The sequence below is a fragment of the Paramisgurnus dabryanus genome, chromosome 20, assembly GCF_030506205.2.
Source record: "Paramisgurnus dabryanus chromosome 20, PD_genome_1.1, whole genome shotgun sequence".
In the NCBI taxonomy this organism is placed as follows: Eukaryota; Metazoa; Chordata; class Actinopteri; order Cypriniformes; family Cobitidae; genus Paramisgurnus; species Paramisgurnus dabryanus.
In genome coordinates this window covers 25870140-25891408 of record NC_133356.1, presented here as the reverse complement: position 1 = coordinate 25891408, position 21269 = coordinate 25870140, and the positions used below count along the sequence as shown (strand labels likewise).

Here is a 21269-nt window from a genome sequence, read left to right as displayed (position 1 = left end):
GCAGAGCAGCGTATAAATAACGCAAAAATAATATCCAAATAATGTCAGACCTTCACAGTGCTTCAAAAACATCCCAAATGTATTGCTTAGAATCAATGTGAGGATGTCTTTGGCAATCTCCAATTTTATGGAGAAAATACTCAGCAATGGTGTTGAATGATGAATTTGCACAAGGTTTGTCTTAAAGCATATTAAAACACCACATAGACATATAAACAATAACAAATGATTTTCACAACAGGGTTACTTTTAAATAAATAATTATGTATTATTATACAATTTAACATTTTCTCCTACAATGTCATATGTCATAACAAATGACTATTAAAGCTAAAACGTACCTGATTGCAGCCAGATGCGTTCCAGAGTGGTCCAAATGTAGGCGGGGCCCTGCCTGTGGCTGGAGCTATGGATTGACACCTCAGACATGGCCTGCTCCAAACGGGACACAGCTAAAGACAGAGCGCTCTGAGACCCTGACACAACAAGACACACATCTCAGTCGTACAAAAACATGAAATCGCATACACAACACATGCCGATACGCACCAGTCTCTGTCTCCTGAAAATCTGGCAGCGCGAGGTGGAGGCCGCTGGGTTTTTTGCTCAATGGGCCTGGATCTGGAGGTGTACTACTGTTGTCATCTTCTTCGCTGGAACGGACACCAACCCACATTAAATCACAACATCCAAAGCAGATACACTGGAAAAACATCGGTCACACAGAGTACGTTACCTGGGTCGGCTCAATTCAAAGCGACTCTGCCACAGCTCCAGCATCTCTGCACAGGTCTGTAAAGCTACTCCGGGACCGAATAAAGCCTCTTCCAGCTTTACTTTGGTGAAGAGGAGACTAAACATACACAAAGACACCAGCAAATAATAAACAGCAGTGTAATAAGACAGCACAGTAGTTGGGATGTTACAGACAGGGCCACTTATTTTGAAAAATGTATACCTTATATGCACTGTAACTGTGCATTCACACCAGACGCGAATGAAGCGAATAAATCACGTGGACGCTTGAACATTTTAAGTTAACTTGCTTCATTTGTGCGTGAAATTCGCGTAATCTGCGCTTAAAATTCAGATGCGAATACGGTCAATTTAGCTAGCTTGTAGTCTCAATATGTTTCGTATTTCTGCCTCCACTTGCTACGGCGCAATCACGTCACTACTAGAGCAAGCTCCTGATTGGTTAACGCGGTGCGAATATCCACCAAAGTTCAGATTTTTGGATTACATTAACGTAAATCACTTCAGCTTAACGCCTCATTTGCGTCTAGTGTGAACGCACCATCGGTCACTGATATGCAAGTGCTTGTCAAAAGCGTAAATGCACATGCGAGCCATCTGCTTATGTTAATATGAATAATTTGGTTGATAAAAGTGTCTTCATAATTCATTTGTTGGGATTAATGTGTGTTATATTTACAGTATACTACATAACATTGGTCAGCATTACATCGACTCTTTTAACCAACGCACATAGGTTCAACTGCTGGTATGCAACCCTACTTATCCTTCAGGTGCCTTTACCTGTCTGTCGGCAGTTGAATGGGGACATTTTTCATCTGAAGTGTCTCTCTATAGATTTACTGAGTGGGTGGACATCTGTGTGTGTTAAAGGGTGGAGGGCTGAAGTCAGATGAATGTGAAGGTATGTGTGGGTGTGTTTTTCTCATAATGTGTGTATAAACAGGAGAAACCAAGCACTCATGCAAGTAAAGCAGAGATACAGTGAGACATTTCCTTATGTGTACTCAGATTTACTTTCGCTTACCCTGTATGATAACAAACCTCTCAAAGAGTTGATTTTTTAGAAAGCTGAGTTGACCGTTTCCAGTAATAAAGTGATTATAACCTCAGGACGTTGTGAATCTTGGAACGAGAGCCTTATAAGATTTAATGTGTACAGTGTTTGAGACCGAGCCTTTGCTTTTGTGTGTCACTCTGACACATAAGCCTGATCTTAATTATTTTCTCTCCTTCCTCTTCCTCTTAAATCTAACCCTGTAGTGCAATACTGACCCCACATGGTGACTTAACTTAGTGAATGCTACATTTTAAAGGGGACAGAGAATGAAAAACCATTTTTACCTTGTCTTTGTTGAATAATGGTAGTCTACCCGCATTCACAAACATACAAAAAGTGCTTAACATGCTAAACATCTCAGTCTCATAGAAATTCCTCTTTTAGAAATGTCAGCCAGAAAACGGCCCAATCTGAAAAACTGATGCTCATGACATCACAGGCATCTAACTGCCCCTCCACTTTAAAATAATTGCCTACATTTTTTGAGTGGCAGCAAAGTCAGCCAATCAGTAATGAGATTGCAAGTTAAGCCAGTAGGGGGAGCCAAATAGGTGCAAAACCCCGTGTTTAAAATCCCCCACCCTAATAGAGCTATCTGAGAGAGGTTTTTAGGAAGCTTCTAAGGCATTACAGACCCAAACAAAAAAAAATTTGTCTACATGTCACATCACAGAATGAGGATAAATACCCCGTTCAATCATTCTATGTCACCTTTAACTAAAATAAAGGTTCGTTTCAATTCATTACATTTACATGTGCATTTCACAAGTTCACACTTACAAATAAGTCAGATGGATTAAATTGGTAAACATATTTGACATGCTGTCCAGGGAGAGGGCCCTGAGCTGGGTAATTATCCCGAATACAGAGTACCCCCCCAGGTTTAGAAAGTAACCAGAAGAGAAAGAGGAAACGGGGTGGTGCAGGTATTCTGAAGACTGTAGAGGATCTAGGTGAGTGTGACTTTTTTATATATAGGCTTGCCTTCGTGCTGATTGGGTAGATATGTTGATAACTGATTGTAGACAGCGGGTTGAGATGACGTGATACATTTACTGACGTAATGACGCGCACTTGCTAGCCTGTTCCATTTACATGTTCTCTGAATGCTAAAGAGGAGCCTCGTTTAGCCTCTGAAGGAAGTGACTTGGAAAGACCAGTCCTGCCAAGGAAGTATCCTTGACGTTGAGAAACACCAACAGGAAAACTCATGTTCATCATATTATACATATGTGACCCTGGACCAAAAAACTGTCATAGTGGTGGCAAGTAGCACATGTATATTTATAGCAATAGCCAACAATACACTGTATGGGTCAAAATTATAAATACATTTTGTATAAATATGTATAAACATATTTTGAGATGTGCAGACACACATAATACTTACTTAAAGTCGTCTGGGTATTGGTTAAGAGCGAGTTTAAGTGTGTCCAGGGCATGCTGGTAGTGTTTCTGTGCACTGAGCAGTAAAGCCAGCAGGTGTAGAGAGTGGAGGTCATCACTATGAATATTCAGAGCCGACTGCAATGGCTCCATCGCATCTGAAACCTGCCACAGACAATATACAAATCGTTTTTTCGAACCGACCATGACTTTTATGGAAGCAAAAAAAGATGCATATTCTAACATCATGCTCAGATTTTGTACAAACTTGTGCAGTTTATGCTATCATTAAAGCAACCAATAAACATACCAAATATGAGAAATTATTGCTTGTAAAATATAGAATACAGAATATAATAAACAGAGATCTGATCTTTTGACTGTATTGGATGAGAGTGAGCGTGCGAGTCTGCTGACCTGTCGGACCAGGGCGAGCTGTAGAGAGAGGTAGAAAGATATCTGAGGGTCCTGAGGGTCCAGTGCCTGCGCTCTGTGATCAGACAAATTTCTGTCAAGCTTCATGTGAAGTTACTTTCTACCAACCTGACACCTGCCATTCTCCACACCATTTACCGTATGTATATTATATTGCATTTTTGTCAAGCAATCCTTTTAAAAGTTACGCTATGCACCTTTTAAACAAATAGATATTTTTGCTTTTGCAGGATTTGTCTTTTTCATTTTGAAGGCGGAGCTAAAGAAAGGGTTAATTGAAATCTTTAACATTTTGCTTGTGTTAAAGATTTCAATGTACTCTTTGTTTAAAGGTGCTCTAAGCGAATTGAAGCGTTTTAGACCATAAAACATTTTTTGTTACATACCGGAAACATCTCCTCACTATCTGCTTGCTGCCTGTCCGCTGATCAAACTGTAAAAAAACGCGATCTTTGTAGACAGCCCAGGCTTCACAAACGGCAATATCAACAAATGGCCAAACCTAGCTCACAAAACAAAACCAAGTATTCCAGCCAATAAACGACAAGAAGGATTTGGGGGTGGGGGTTGGGCGCGTTCATGAAAGCACGGAAGGGAGGGGGAGGGGGAGGGGGAGGAGTTAGCTACGCTCCGTCTGTTTGAAAACAGTTTCGAAAGTCAACAATAACTAACGTCTCGCAGATTCGCTTAGAGAACCTTTAAGGTAAACATTAAACATACTTTCGTAGTGACTGTAGTGCTCTTCTGTTAAATTCGTCTCGATCGGCTTTCACAGTGGCTGTAAACACAAAAATAAAGAAATGAATCATAGACTGATTCATCTCACATGAAGACAGCATGAGCTGTTCAGAAAAGATTAATCATGGTTTTAAACACCAGTGAGGCTGAGCTTACCATCGGAGGCCTGCAGACTGCGACACAGGCCTATGGCGAGATGAGCTCGAGGAAGAGATTCACCGGCACATTCTCCTAAACCAACCACACGTCCTACAAGAGACATCGCCTCCTCCAGCTGTAACACAAACAAACACATGTAAATGTATTATTAAAGCCTGACTAGACAGCCCAGGTTTAAATGTGTTGAATGAGTATAAAAACACGCTAAAAGGCACATATTATGCAAAATCCACTTTTAGAAGGTGTAAATAAATGTGGACAAAACAACAACACAATAAAAATCCACCTACTCCTTTTTTAAACACCATCAAACCAAAGCAGTCTCATTAGACATGCTGGTTTTTTTTCTTGTTAATGTGACATCACACAAACAAAGCCCCGCCCACTGCCACTGACTAACTGGCTAATTTTACCCAAAAGCTTTTCTAAATGTGTTTATTAGCATGCTGTATGGCAAATTGGGCTACAGATACTATTGTCTCAGACTGTATTCACAGGAATCAGATCTATGTTGGTAAGGTAGCGAGGAGCAGTAGCTCATTTGCATTTAAAGGTACACACATGAGTTTTTTTGCTCCCACCCAAATAGGGGCATTTTGGACATGTTATAATAAATGATCTGTGGGATAAATTTTGAGCTAAAACTTCACAGACACATTCTAGGCACACTTAAGACATATTACATCTTGTGAAAATAGGCAAAATTGGTGCCTTTTAAGGTGATCCCACTTATGTGATTTTCACACTGCATGGTGTTCAAATCTTGCTCAAACCCTGTGTCCCCTGAAATAAAAGCTGGGCCATGTGAGGTTGATGAGATACAAACACTGTATTGTGATCATGTTTGAATTCCTCTACCTTTTGTTCAATATCTCCCCTATTTAACTGTCCACAATTAATGTAATATCATGCCACTAACTAATAACAAAAATGTCCATAAAGTTTCACCAATTTTCTGTAAGTCTCACATTTACTGTGTTTTATCATCCACATGTAGGCCAATCGTCCACATGGCTTTCTCAATATCCATACCTTCAATTACAATATCAGTCAACCACTAAAAGAAATGGCCTACACAAGGGCCTCGTACACTGCTAACTTTCGGGAGTGACAACCGCATTTAAATGCGGGACTGAATCCCCTTAAATGTTCATTTCATGTCTGTACGGAACAAGACTTACTCCCGAAAATTTGATGATTGACACAGAAATAACCATAGCAACGCTGCCGTCTCGCGTGCTTATCACTTACAGCTTTGACCAAAATAATTTAACAGCATTTTGTTTTGCAATAAACCTCCGTCTTGGCGTTGTGTATTGTACGCTTTTGTGATGCTGCTTCACAGCGCACGGTCTTGCAGTGTTGCCAGGTCCTCGTCTTTTTTGTACGTAAATACAGTTTAGGCGCTTAATCGTTTATGGCTTTTGGCTCATAAAGCGATCAAGTTTTTGGTGTAAATAAAGTGTGAAGGTGCCGGTCCCAATATTTTGATCTTTGAGGTAAAGCATTTAGATTTATTTCGGTTTATTATTGGATTTTTCTTGTTCGCTGTTTTTTCAGTGCAAGATCTGGCAACACTACTCAGCAAACGCTCGTGCCTCTGTCATTTTCTGAACCGCGCATACAGCAGACTTTTTCCCCTTCTAGACATTTATTTTTTCAGAAGAGAGATCTGTCATGTCCATGATGCACGTTTAAACACTTGATTAACTACTAGTTGTTTAGTTCGGTTATGTACACACTAAGCAGAGCTTCAGTAAATGCGGTTGTCCTGCATTTTGCGGGAGTTAATTCGGTTGTAGAATGCGGTTGTCAGTCTCGTAAATTACTGAAGTGTGTGTGTACAGAACAGGATTAAGCATTAAAAGGTGAAGTGACAACCGAATTAATATGTAGTGTGTACGGGACCAAGACTCACAGTTGCTGGTTGCTTGGAGAGAATGGTTTACCAAAACTAAGTTACTGTGTTATTCTTTTTCATTCTTTTGTTTTCCTTGTCTGTGAAACCAGGAGTTATGGATTGGACCTGGTGGATGTTAACTGAGCACACCTGCTTCAGTATACAATACTGTAGTGACAGTTTTGGATTTTTTGCTGAATGTCTCAATCTTTGGCTCACCCAGTGCAGATGATTAATGCAGACTTTGGCCGCTAGCAGAGGTGGTGTGGGGTCCTGTGGTCTCATTGAAGCGCATTCTTTAAGTACAGACACAGCCCCTTCATTCTGTATAATAAATGCATCTGTTATTATTAACCATTCAAATATGCATGCACATGTGTGTACAGTAAAAAAAACAAAACCAGCGCAGGATAAAGACAATTTTCAGATTTTTGTATGAATCCCACCTTCCCGCTTGCCATCAAAGACAAGCCAAGCTGGTACCAAAGATGAAACTCATTATAGGAGAACTTCATGGCCCGCTCCAAACACTAAGGACAAACAATCACACACAAATTAAAGTCATTAGATGTGTATGACATGACAATGTGGACAGTATTACTTGGCATAACTACTGTAGATATTTCCAGGAAAGAACTTGTTATTTTCAGCAATAATAGGGGATTGTGTGTATCCTGTACACATCACATCATGATAAATGCGTAGGAAAGTTGACTTAAATTTGATGCCAAAAGGGATTTATGTCCTGGTGTTCGCAGACACACGCAGGCATGTGTTGATAGTGCTGTACTGGACAATGCAGGGCTGCCAGTGCATATACCAACAATGAAAACATACAGATTGGATTCATACAGTATTGTCACCTTAAAATATCTTTATTTGCTTACCGACTGAACTATTGAAACGCCCTTTAGGATGGGTGGCAAAGGGTAGGTGGAAAAAGGTAAACTGGGTGAAAAAGGAGAGAAAGGATAAAAGAGACGATTTGAAAGACATAAGGAAGGGGGTCAGCGAGGTAGCCGCCGCATAAATTACAAGTCATTTTCTTGCTCTTATGATCTCACCTGTGATAGCATGGAGTACTGCCCCCTTCTGGCCATACCAATGCTTAGCAGGTCATACACAGAGGTAGCATCCTGAATGCTGCTCTCTCTCTCCTCCCGATGCTCTGGTGTTCGGCTGATCACTGCCTCAACGCTGGCCTACAGGGGACGACACAAAGCAATTTAAAATTTAAGGAATGTATAAACATTATTTGAAATTTCTCCTTTTTTATTTTATAGGAAAAATAAATGCTTTTGCATTCACGCTATTCAATTTATCCATAAACATGCATTCCTTGAAATTTAAATCTGTTACTAGTGCCATGCACGGTAGAGCGTACAGGTTTAGGGTTAAGATAAGATTAGGATAGGGTTAATAAACTTACAGTGCATTCAGGCTATACATTTTATCAGTACATGCATTCCCTAGAAATCAAACCTTTGACCTAGCGTTTTGCTGCATGAATAGAGCATACATGTTTGAAACAAATAATTTATTTATTGATCTTAACAATAGAATTAAGCAGTAGCTCATGAGTATGCATAACATGAAAGAATAAAGCGCAGTAAAACATGAAACGTGAATGTGAAGAACATACAGTAGATTCTCACCATAGATTCTGTGATTAGGAGCAGAAGCACCGCCTCTTCAACAACGTCTTGTGGACAGAAACTTCTGCATGGTGAAAAGAGAAAAAGGGATAAAATTGTCACACAGGTGTGTGTGTGTGTAAGTGTGTGGCAGTCTCTTGTTACAAATGTCATTCTGTAACTGAGCTCTCTGGCCTTAACCGGCCCTCACAGGGATCCTCTCCTCAAATACAGTACTATGTTTCTATGCGTTTTGTATTTGAAACTATTTCCACTTAGTCTCATTATTTTTTAAGCATTATGCGCACTTTATTTTATATCATCACTTGAATTTTCCCATAGTTTGGTACTGAGCTGTACTGGAAATGCTTAATTCAACTGGGAAATGTTCTCATTTCAGTTCTGCAGATCACTTTTAAATCTCTCCATCATTTTTCTTGTATTTTTCCTCTCTGCTGGTCATCTGTAGACACACAGGTACAGTTACAGTATGTTTTATTCACAGCACAGTGTTGCAGCGTGTCCTGAATATTAAACCAGGCAAACCATCCTTGTATATTGCTCTCTCTCTCTCTCTCTCTCTCTGTGTGTGTGTGTGTGTGTGTGTGTGTGTGTGTGTGTGTGTGTGTGTGTGTGTGTGTGTGTGTGTGTGGTCAACTGATATGGGTTTTAAAGACTAATGGCATAACAGGGTTAAATGCCTTTATTAAATCATGTTTAAAATCATCCTATGTCAACATGTCAATGCTGGTTGTAGAAAATGAGATGTTTTCAAAATTATCGAATTTCAACAAGCATTTTATTATCTTATACTTATTTTATTTTCACAATATTTACTCAAACTTCACAAAAAATATTTGAACATATATTGTTGTTTATTATGAAAAGGGTGTGGGTAGATTTTGGAACTGACATTAAGCTCAATGACCAATTAATCTATCAATGGTTATAATCTCAAAAAGCATAACTATATTATGTTAGCTTTAAAGGGCACATATCATGCCCATTTTTACAAGATGTACTGTAATATACTGTAAGTCTCAGGGGTGCCTAGAATGTCTCTGTGAAGTTTCAGCTCAAAAAATGCCATTTGCATGTCCAAAATGCCCCTATTTGTGTGGGAGCAAAAAAAGCACTGTTTTCATGTGTGAGCCTTTATACGCAAATGAACTACAGCTCCTCACTCCCTTACCAAGGCAAAACATTTATCTGATTCCTGTTAATACAGTCTGAGAAAATAGTATATTTTGCCACATTAGTGCTGCAATGTGATAACAAACACATTTTACCCTTGTGGGTTGTTGAGGCCATTTTTGTCCATTCTTGTTTTTTTATGTCTTAATTTGGCCACAACTTTCTCTGTGTTTCAGCAAATGGAATGATTTTCGGTGACAAATCTTATATTTACACATATTTTGAGAAAATGCTTTGAAATTTAAAAAAAACCTCAACAATATACCGTGGGCAAATTTACTACCCTTTCGGGTTGTTCGTGGACAAAAAAGGCCCCTAAATTAAACTGCTGTAAAAATGTATCAGATTAATATTTTTCCCACATTTTTTTCATAAATCTGTTAATCGCCCTCAGTACTGATCAAAACTACCAAATGCTTAAAAAAATTCCATGATTTTAACTCTTTAATTGCCAAGCTCATAAGTGGTGTCACTGATTTGATGGAAAAAAACACACAAAATTACAGATTTTCAATATAAAAAGTGATTGTGGACTGGATTTTTTAAAACCTTTTTCACAGTCTTGGGCTTGTCAAAGATTGGTAAAAATGTTGGCTTTGATGCATTTTTAGTTTTTGTGCAGCATCAGTTTTTATTTTTTAATTAGTTGTTTGTGGCCCTTTTTGTCCCATTGACTTTCATTATAACAAATTTTTTGATTGCAGAGCCATGGCACCTTATTATCATGCATTCTATATTGTTGGTGTTTTTTCCTTTTGCTAAGAGGTAAAATTTGTCATTTTTACTGTTGATCATCATGTGGCACCATTAACCCTTTAGTAGGCCTGTGCAAAAAACATAGCTTAATTTCTGGCTTGTACATTGAGTTATATGGAGTATAACAGCATATTAGAGAGAGAGAGAGAGAGAGAGAGAGAGAGAGAGAGAGAGAGAGAGAGAGAGAGAGAGGGAGAGAGAGAGAGAGAGGGAGGGAGAGGGAGAGAGAGAGAGAGAGAGAGAGAGAGAGAGAGAGAGAGAGAGAGAGAGAGAGAGAGAGAGAGGGTGTGTGTGTGTGTGTGTGCGTGCGTGCGTGCGTGCGTGTAAACAATCACTTTTTATATTGAAAATCAGTCAATTTGTGTTTTTTCCCCCAAAATCAGCGACACCACTTATGAACTTGGCAATTAAAGAGTTAAAATCATGGACATTTTGTAAACATTCGGTATGTTTGATCAGTACTGAGGTTGATTAACAGATTTATGAAAAAAATTAGAAAAAAAAGTAAACTGATAAATTTTTATAGTCGTTAAATTCAGTGGCCTTTTTTGTCCACGAACAACCAGAAAGGGTAGTGAATGGGAACAACCCACAAGGGTTAAAAAAGCTTTTGGATAAAATGAACCAGTCAGTCAGTGGCTGTGGGCGGAGCTTTTCAATGTGACATCACACTAACAAGAGAATCCAATCGGAATGTCTCTGAAGACAGGTTTGCTAAAATGGAGATTAAAAAGGAATGGGTGGATTTTTTTTCATTGTAGGGTGGGTTTGTTCACACACTGCCAACACATAAGTATGTCCTTTATTGTTCTATCCATAGACTGTAAAACCCATAGGTTTCTGAAGATCGTTTTGGAAGGCAAAAATAGGCGGAGCCTGCCGTCGCCATCTTGGATATCCGTGCATCACTCGTGGATATCCGAAAATGGGTAAAGAGGCGGGACGTGGGTGAAGCTGAGGTGGCTGGTTGCTGAAACCACGGCCACATAGCTCGACTATAGTGACAGCAGTGGCAGTTCACCCATCATGCACGTGGCCACACCCTTAATTATGCAGAAGTTTAAGGCTTTATATAATTTAAACGGATGAGTTACAAAAAAATTCACCCCCCTCACAGTTGTCATGAAGGGAAAAATTAGCTATATAGACCAAAAACAATTTTTGTACCAGGCTGTAAACATATTATTGTCTGCTCTAAAGATGGGCATTTTAACATAAGGGTCTATGAGAATTGACTCCCTTTTGGAGCCAGCCTCTAGTGGCCAGTCAATGAATTGCAGTTTAAGTCACTTCCGTATTGGCTTCATCAGAGAGATCTGAAGGTTGCCCCTCGGCTCCATCATACAAAACATAATTGCTAAATTACAAAAGAAAGATCCTTAACTTTTTCCCTGCCATTGATGAGTTATCTCAAGTTTTTAGGCCAGTCCATATTTCCGCTATTATCCACTAGTGACACTCCTACCCAACTTAAAAAACACTGAAGCATCCACTGATCCAAAAACAGTAAAATCTGTGTATGTTCTGATCATTTCTCTGAATCTCTAACAAAAGTCCTTAACAAAAATGCAATTATCTCAGCCTTTTGCTCAAAGTTTGGTATTTTTGAAGAAACCTATACCCATATATGAGAGGCGATACAAAAACTAATTAAGAACTTATCTTGTTTGAAAGCAGAGTGTTTGTTCTTTCCGTTGATACATGTATTGTGTTTTTATATTTAAAGAAAAAAATCTTTTGGAAGGCATTCAAATTTTTACGAAAATCATAAAAAAAAATGCTGCCGCTGCCTGGCAACTTCTTGGAAAAAGCTGGTGGGGAAAGAGTTAATTGCAACTTCTGATCCCACAGGAACACCAAAAACAACATTTGTTAAGATTATTAGAGCGAATGGGACATGGGAGAAGATAAAAAAGAGAGACAGAAATAGAGAAAAGAGTCTAACCCTTCAGTGCTGTAGCTCTGTGGTGGTCTGGATGAGGGGTACATGGCATCTTTAGGCTGTGTGATTCCCTCTCTGTTCAGCCAGTCTGGTGGTGGAGGTGTCAGGGGACTCCAGTAAGCATCTTCACTCACTGAAGTCAACAACACTTCTGCAAGTCTGCATGCTACTGTCTGAACAACACAACAGATGACACTGTCACAAAATATAATGCAGGCTGGTATACTGCAAAAAATGACTTTCTTACTTAGTATTTTTGTCTTGTTTTAACTAAAAATATCTAAAAATTTATATGAATTTTCTTGATGGGCAAAATGACCTTGGAAAATAAGTCTAGTTTTTAGATTAAAAAAATGTACAATTTAAGTGAATCTGTGCTTAAAAAAAAAAATGCCAATGGGGTAAGAAAATTTTTCTTGAATTAATTAAGATTTTATTCTTACCCCATTGGCAGATTTGTTTGCTTGTTTTAAGCACAAATTCCCTTAAATTGTATGTTTTGGTCTAAAAACTAGACTTTTTTTCTCACGTCATTTTGCTTATAAAAAAATCTTAATTTAAGAATTTTTAGATATTTGTACTGAAAACAAGACAAAAATACTAAGTAAGAAAATAATTTTTTTGCTGTGTATTGAATGACAGGACAGTTAACAACTACTATATTACACCCAAAAGCAGGTGTTTACCCTAAAGTCTTAGCATTCCAAAGGCATCGGAGCAAAAAACCCAGCCTGTTTAATTTTAAGCATCAGAAACAGTGGAGAATGGTTGTGCCAGGTTTTTTGAAGAAAATGCACATTACATTAAAAGCAGATCTATGGTAAAAAAGAATTTGACCTCTTTACAATAAGATAAGATGATAAAGGTAAATAAAAGTATACAGGTGGTTGTGTTTCCATGTGAATTTGGTAGCTCTCACCTTCCTAAAACTTTGAGAGCCCCGACTCTCAACAACCCTCATGACCCTCCGCAGCTGGTGTGTCCCCTGAGCCAAGTGACTAACACACACACACACACGCACACGCACACACACACACACACACACACACACACACACACACACACACACACACACACACACACACACACACACACACACACACACACACACACACACACACACACACACACACACACACACACACACACACACACACACACACACGAGCAGAGGTGATTATGGGATGAGAAATGAGAAAAGACAAGTGAGATGATGAATGGTTTAACAGGACACAATAACATGGTTTATGTCTGATAGCACAGGAAGTGAGAAAGGAGGAAGTTGATGAGAATCATATGCAGTATTTTGACTCAGCTTGACTTGTAATATAACATTTTTAGACTTATTATTATTATTTAGAAATTAGCTATTCAAAGTAGCTTAGGTTGTTTGCTCCTAAAAGTGTAGTATGCATGGCCACAGTTTAACTAAAATTAACTAAAAACACGTTTATGTATAAAGAGTACAGAAATAATGTGTTGGCTTCCGAAAGTGTAGTATGTTAGTAAGCTATTTTGAAAACAATCAACATAAGCCTGACTCATAACCAACGCCCCGCCCCTTTGGTTTTCTGTTCGTACTGCCGATAACCAAATAAGGCAAGACTTCACATAACGTCACCAATATTGAAACACTGACACCTGCTGGACATCACTTGCACATCACACACACAGATTATGTTGACATACTGTACTGTAGGAATATCAGTTGTGTGTTTACAAAACCTGGATCATGTTCACACTGAATCAATACATAGATTGCCTGAACCTGTGCTACAAATACTGTAGCTGTGTGTGCGTGCTTGATACAATAAAAGCCCAGGTCTCATCTGCTTACCCTTTGTGCAGCAGAGACAGGTATGCACTCTGAAGGGCAGCTTGAAGAAAGAAACCTGGGTCCACATCGCAGGGAGGGGCAGTTGAGCCACTTTTAGGTGTTTTGGAGCTTGGCGTGGTTACAGTCTAGCATAGTGAACATACATTAAGATTAGATGTGACCAAAAGGGTAAAATAAACACATGACATGTAGGTAATGCTATATTGAAAATTTAATCACAGTTACAGGAGCGTTTGCATCCTCCATCCATTATAATGCTTACAAAATAGCATTATATATTACAGTTTATCTCTGCCTTTGGTGCATTTCTTAGTTTTTAATAGAAATGTAAAAAAATGCATTCAAACTATACATTATCTACTCAATTGTGCACATCATACGAGCAAATGTGAAATAATAAAAAACTGCTAATGTTTTGGTAGTGAGAGCTGTAAGCCAATCTTTCATGAAGAACTACATAGTGGCGCTTTAATCAAGATAACATATGCGACTGAAAATGTAGGAAACAGAGGACTGACCGCATGAATGTACCAAAAACAGTAGTTAAAGAAACTAAAGATAGTTTAAAACAAAGATGACATTTACATTCAGCCGCAATCTTTGAAATGCACTGAAACCTTTGAGAAAAAGTGTAATACATTTTAGCATGACTAACGTCAATTGATCCATGATCAGCATCCATTCAGTATAAAGACGCTCTTCTTGTATTCTAGTACACACATATACCTTGTCCAGCTCTTGCAGGTACAACAGGCCAGCATCACAGGCCATGAGGTAACAGGCCAGGCATTCTTCATCTTTCTCAGACAGTCGAATGCGGGAAGCACCGGACAAACGCTGATGGTCCAAAGACAAACCTGGACAAGTACAGAGAGAAATATCAAAGTCTTCTTCAGAAAGCCATGTCACAGCGCTGCCATGATTGCAACGCCTCCAGGTCTTGCTTAAGCAAGGCCTTATTCGCTTACTATGTCCAATGCCCTTAAAGTATGTACTTTTTTTGTTATTGTAAAGTATAGAGATTTGATTGCTTTTACTTTTAACAGAGATGGGACAAACTTAAATTAAATCTAATTTCGACTGCTATTTAGTACTGATCGTATGCGAATTGGGACATTGGGCAAGACTTGTCATATACTGCGCATACGCAAAGTCCCTCCCCTAGAGGATGTCATTCATTAACGGTTGACGATTGGCTCTTTTTTACGAGAGTGTTCATATTGATCGTTGTGATCTCCCCCATTCATAGCAATAACAGTAAAGCAGCTTGGGTAAAATATATCTTGGGTAATATATTAAGCCCAGGTCAAAGTTCACTCCTACTGTTAGAAATGAGCCAAGATGTGAAAAATACAGAACGATTTTCCCACAATTACAGTACAGCCAGTCAGACAAGCTTGGGAAAAAGGGTCTGTCTTGATAAAATGGGACTTTTGAGACATGAAAAGGGGCATTCCAATTTACATTATAAAATAAAGAGGTCTGGTTTAAGCTACTGTTTTATTTATAGTAATACATAATAATAGTATTTATTTATTTATCACGAAGGAATTGCAGGGGGTTCTTGTGTTGATAAAAAATATAAAATGTAAATAAATAACTAAAAAAAAATCTAAATACAACACTATATATTTAATTGTTTTATTTGCATGTCATGTGAACATTACACATAAATAAGAAAACTGAGAACTTGTGTAAAATGGACAGATACATTTTATGTATCACTTAAATTACTATGATGGTCCAACAGGTCATTAATCATACCAATAAATATCTAAAACTCTACTGATAAAAAAGGATGAAAATAAAAGTGGCATGAAGTGAAACATGCAAGTATGCTGTTAAATTATTGTAATATTTACTTAAAATCTCAGGGGGTATTCAGGTAAATGATGTAGGTCAAGGGCGGAAGTTTAAAAAACCTCTGTCCTATGCAATATAAAGGAATAAGAATAGGAAGTCCTAATATAAATAATGTAAAAGTATGACCACAGTATGGCAGTTGGTTTTCTGGATGAATAAAGTAACCACAACACTGACATGTTTAACCCTCTAAGATTCATCCAGTCTCACTAGATTATTATTTACCCAGATGTCACTTGTTCCGTACAAATTTAAGGAAGTAAACATAAAAATGGGGAACTACACAACTACACCGCTCTGCAACTTCTACATTTGTTCCTCGCATTAAGACAAATATATTAATAAAAAAATTATGACGTTGTATGTCTTCAAGTTTCTGCGCAATTTTTTATATATAGAAAGACAGATAGATACAGTAGAAAGACAGATAATGATTTGGTTTGTTTTGCTCTGCCTAGCAAAGTCTCTCGAGGGACTCAAGAACATGAACTCTGCATAATATTAGCCAATAAGATATGTTATGAATTTCTAGCCTTACTGTTTGTGAACATTTGATGAGGGTAGACATGGCGGTCTATATAAAGAAGTTCTATAGCTTATATGCAGCATGTCTGTCTGGATATTGTTCTGATCATGTCCTGGTCTTTTTTTCTTGTGGCTTTATAATAAAACTTAACTGCACTTGGATCCTCTGCCTCCCTGTGTTTGTCTGCTTGCATCATAACAGATATTATGTATCCGATATTATTGAAATTATGTAGGTAACTTTATAAAAATCATTTATCTTCTCTTACTTAAATCTTTTGCTGATATTTGACACCATTTAGATCATGTGACAAATATAATAATGGACACATATATATGTATGTATCCTTTATATACTCTGGCAGTGATACAAATACTGTCAGATGGTAATACCATGGTACTTGACAACAACAATCCTATAACCAAATAGTAACATGGTGGTGTGTCAAGAAAATCATGGTATTACCAAGTTACTTTAACCCAGTGGTTCAAGGATCAAAACAACCCAACAATTTTTTTTAGTAACAAACACATTTCTGTTAATGTTGATATCATATATCTGTAAACTCATACTAAGTCCATATTCTTACCTGTACATTTATACAGTAGTTAAGTGTTAAATCCAGTATAAAACATGCTTGAGGCAAGGTCTGAATGGAAAGGAGCGATAGAAATGATGTAACTGTGCAAACACCAGAGACCCTGCATTTAAATGGCACTGGCACAATCATTACCATAAAAGGAATATTTGGTTTTAAACTCTGTTGTATGTCAGGATTATAGACTAAAATCTACTAATGAATTTAGAACAGAAAAGGGTGTTACTGGCCTGGCATACTTTCTCGGATTTATTGCAACTGAGACAATCGTGGAGACCTTGCATTCTTTCAATTTTTCACATGCTAGTTTTTTTACACAAAACTAATTGTCATGGTTTTCCCTCAATGTCCTTGATGCTATTCAACAGGAAGCGAGGTAAAACAAATGCAGGTTGTTACATAGTAACGTATTAAACATTACGTGCCTTATCATTAGGGTTGAGAATCGAAAATCAACGTTCCATGCCCTAGATTATTTGCGGGATTTACTTTGTGTTATGCTAATTTTTCCCTTTAGATGAATATTTTCAACTTGCGCGAAGACGCACTTGAGATGAATAGCGCATGTTTTCCCAATTTGCGTCATTCCCACCGCCAAACACAAGTTTGCGTCTATTCACGTCTTTGCGTTGACTTTGTATATAATCTACATGTGCAAATTATTGAATTGCCCCATTATGCTGTGTACACACCAAACACAAAGAATCAGAGTTTACTGTTAAGGGAGCGTCTTGCGTGTATTTAGGGAACGTGAGCGTCTCTTTTATCATAAACGGTTTTGACGCGTCTCCAGCAGGCACTTATTTTGACAAAACACGTGATGCACACAGGATCTCTCCACACGCATGACACATATTTTGGAAAAGGAAACCACACACGTGACAATCCGAACACTTATTTTGAATAAGCGCATCCTTGGAAAAGCAGTCACGAGCCGCCACTGAAAACAACCCAGCATTGGGTCAATTTTAACCCAGCTATGTATTCTGTCCAATATTTACCCATCGTGGGTCAAAAATAACCCAGCCAATTTTAGAGTGTGGCTTTTGGATTGAAAGGAAGTAATACTTGTTTGTACTGTATGTACAGAAGAATCCCATGAACTCCCTGTGTTTATAAATATCTGTACTGTTGTTTTACATCGTGGGTGTGCTTTTTAGTTGTCACAAAGGTTAATTTCTTTTAAAGGGGTCATATTATGAGATTTTTTTAAGATGTAAAATAAATCTTTGGTGTCCCCAGAGTGCGTATGTGAAGTTTTAGCTCAAAATACACCATAGATAATTTATTATAGCATGTTAAAATTGCTAATTTGTAGGCCTGAGCAAAAGTGTGCCATTTTTGGGTGTGTCCTTTAAAATGCAAATGAGCGGATGAAATGCAAACACTGATCACAATGATGGTGGTTTGTTGTAATTGAAACTCAATTGTGCTTTCAAGTACTTTTTTCCTTTATCTCTTTCTCTCTGCACTATGACAGTGCAGTGGTTGGATATTGCAGATAAAGAGGGTGGTATTATTGTAATTCGGGGGGTTCCTCCCAAAAGGTTCATCATACAGTATTTGGAGGTCCTTGCCTTCATAAAGTTTAAAAACCCCTGGGCTAAATGACCATATGATTTGGTAACTAAATACTGACTTCTTTTTTACCACATTGGAATTGAAACTGGGAATTAAAATCATTCGGAATGGATAAGCAGAATAGTTTAAATTCAATCGAAACCCAACTTGTCGTAATGTATGCAAAACCAGTCAGAAATAATGTGCTTTTAGTGATTCTTCAAGTTTTCATACCTTTGATGACAAATGCCTCAGCCAGCATGCGCAGCTGGTAGAGAGGCTGCTCCTGCCGTATAAAATCATCGACCGCAGCTTTGGCACACATGCCCTGAGCATCCCTGTAGCGACCCTGTACATAGTGCACCTTAACCAACAGGAGCAGAGCTTCATTCACATATCTCGGCTGCAGAGGAAGATTGGAAAAACATGAGTATATGCTCACTTTATATTTATTTATTAACAACACCAGTTGCTAAGATAGGAGTCGCTAGTAGTGTTTTAGGGCGGAGCTTAGCAAAGTGTCACTAGATGGATGAATGTACAAACAGTCCCAGACCTCCAGACGCCCTTTGTTGAGGATGCTGTCAAGGTGAGCTTTGGCTTTGGCTAGCTTGGGCTGCGATTGCTCCGTCAGAGGCGTTGAATTCTTCAGCAGGGTCACGTTCTCCAGCAGACACTCCTCTAACAAAGCTTCTGCCAACAGCAGTGTCCCGTAATCATCTACAGACAGACAGACACGGACAATGTGGGTAAAGGTTGAAGAATTGAAGAGAACAGAATATGCTCAGAAGTGACGAATTAAGACGAATGCATCATCGCTTTGTTCCTTTAAAAATAATAAAAGCCTGAACAACATCATGTCTGGGAACTTTTGGGAAATGACTTCATTGTGACTTTATCATCCAACGCTGGACTTTATCCCGACAGAATGTCTCCCTCTGATAATTGTGCATAGTTTGCACGTTGATCTACAACAGCGTTTGATCTGGTTCAAAGAACTTTTGGGTTTTTCTTGGCTCGGTCCGACCAAAAGGTTAAAAAAACCTTGTTTGCATTCATGCATATTTTGTATAAACATTGTGGATGAGGTGTTTCCTGTTTGGTCTGACCTCTCACGCCCCAATGAATCCAGACTCGTGTTATACTGTATGTCAAGCTTCTGACTGACATTTTCCTATGAAAGACAAAAGAAGTAGCTGGAGTGTACCACTGAAAAGTCTAGCAGCAAGTCGTTGTGAAATAAACGCAATACAAAGTTCGATGGCCTTCTTAATAAGTAATATTTTGATTTCCATAGGGAAATTAGTGGCGAAACCAGACATTTTTGGTTAGACATCTGATTTGGACAGTGGTTGACACACCCTCTGGGAGTGCCATGTGTTAACCTCTAAACTGGAGTTATAGATTTAACAAGAATGCGAAAGAGTTTAAGCAAGATGTCACCTTAACCTTGTTGACTACCAAATAAACACGGTCAGTGACAATAAGAGAGGAATCAGCTGGGTATTAGTTCACCTATAATAAAAAATCAGCCATCATCTATGATCTAAAAGGATTTGTTCATACAACAAATACATATAAAGGTACAAATCCAAAAAGTACCCAAAAAGGAGAAATTAGATAGTGAAGTGTGGAACAAACTGTAATGTAACTCAATATTCACTGAAATTTGACTGTGCATTTTAACTCTAAAATTAGTGACTCTGAATACAAAAATTTGTGTGCAGTCACCTCCTTCTCTTTATATGCTGTTGTGTTTTGCATTTCATGCAATACACAAATAAATAAGTTCCTGTATGCAGTCACCAGATTTGAATGGGAGGATGAAAAGTTTTTAGTAAATAACCTACATTTATGTGTGTTCCTCACACAAAGCACACTGTGGTGCTTGAAGAGAGACAAAATGTTTCACACAAATCAAATAATAAGGTGCATTTTGCAATGAAATCACTGTGGGTTGCCAAGTTTCTGTGCTGAGGTATGCAACCCCATATTGCATTGCAGCTCATTTGCATAAAGCTTAACTATAAAAACGGCACTTCCAAACACGTTGTTGCTTTAAATCACTGTCAGTGTTAAAGCTGCTTTACACACAATAAAAACCAAATAATAGTAATGAGGGTGAGTAAATGATAACACTACCCCTTTAAGTAGTAACTTCTACCTGTATAAACTAAAGGGTGTGTACAACTGATCCACATGAGTAACTCGCTTCACACTGTCAACTTCGTAAACAGACGTGCCAATAACTCACTCTCTCATAAACTAGAGTGACTTAACAAATCAGTCTATACTCAAAAACAGCCGTTTGAAAAGTAGTGCATGTGTGAACTGTGTGACTAAAATCAGTGCAAACTTAAAACGTGAAAGTTTAACAGAAGGGTGCAAAGTTCACGCGGAACAAGACACACACTCATCACTGCTGGGTCTCTTCACACTTACCATCCTCATGTATCCGGGCTAAAGCGAGCTGCTCCACTAAAGCCGGTATTTTATCCCACTGACACTCGGCTCGGCAGCGCTCAACCTCCGCCTCTAAGCGGTACTGAGAGAACGAGAGGCGCGCTGTCATCCCCGCCGCGTCCCTGTGACCGTGCGCGCGCTCCGACTGCACAACAGGAGTGACTGCAGACTGTCAACGGAAAACTTACTGAGCATGTGCAAAGTTATTACAAACACGAGACGCTGTCCATTTCAGCCCACATGATTAAGATGGGATAATATAATTCAGTATTTACTATAATAAACTGTGGTAGCATTAGATACTGCAGTGTTTTTGAAAATGACCACAATAAATATTTAAGTAGTTTTACGTGGTTTATCATTTCACATAATACTAAAATAATACTTTAACAAAGTGTAGTAGGCTAATTACTATACTATACTATACTAAGTTACTGTATCCTACAGCACACTACAACTTAT

General features: G+C 38.4%; 1 protein-coding gene across 2 annotated transcripts in view; it reads right to left on the bottom strand.

Annotated features, from left to right (window-relative positions):
* ttc7a (tetratricopeptide repeat domain 7A) overlaps nucleotides 1-20957 on the bottom strand; it is a 31406-nt gene extending 10449 nt beyond the window's left edge. For both annotated transcript variants that reach the window (XM_065297322.2, XM_073812820.1), the window contains exons 1-18: nucleotides 20787-20957; nucleotides 18901-19064; nucleotides 18579-18747; nucleotides 14524-14654; nucleotides 13798-13922; nucleotides 12880-12958; nucleotides 11964-12133; nucleotides 8090-8153; nucleotides 7499-7636; nucleotides 6881-6964; nucleotides 6654-6758; nucleotides 4532-4649; nucleotides 4358-4415; nucleotides 3620-3692; nucleotides 3207-3367; nucleotides 737-853; nucleotides 550-653; nucleotides 342-476 (exon numbers count right to left, since the gene is read on the bottom strand). In XM_065297322.2, the coding sequence (XP_065153394.1) occupies nucleotides 342-476; nucleotides 550-653; nucleotides 737-853; nucleotides 3207-3367; nucleotides 3620-3692; nucleotides 4358-4415; nucleotides 4532-4649; nucleotides 6654-6758; nucleotides 6881-6964; nucleotides 7499-7636; nucleotides 8090-8153; nucleotides 11964-12133; nucleotides 12880-12958; nucleotides 13798-13922; nucleotides 14524-14654; nucleotides 18579-18747; nucleotides 18901-19064; nucleotides 20787-20916 (2125 nt within the window). In that variant the 5' untranslated portion in view covers nucleotides 20917-20957. The remainder of the gene's footprint in view (nucleotides 1-341; nucleotides 477-549; nucleotides 654-736; nucleotides 854-3206; nucleotides 3368-3619; nucleotides 3693-4357; nucleotides 4416-4531; nucleotides 4650-6653; nucleotides 6759-6880; nucleotides 6965-7498; nucleotides 7637-8089; nucleotides 8154-11963; nucleotides 12134-12879; nucleotides 12959-13797; nucleotides 13923-14523; nucleotides 14655-18578; nucleotides 18748-18900; nucleotides 19065-20786) is intronic.
* Between the last annotated feature and the right edge of the window lie 312 nt (nucleotides 20958-21269).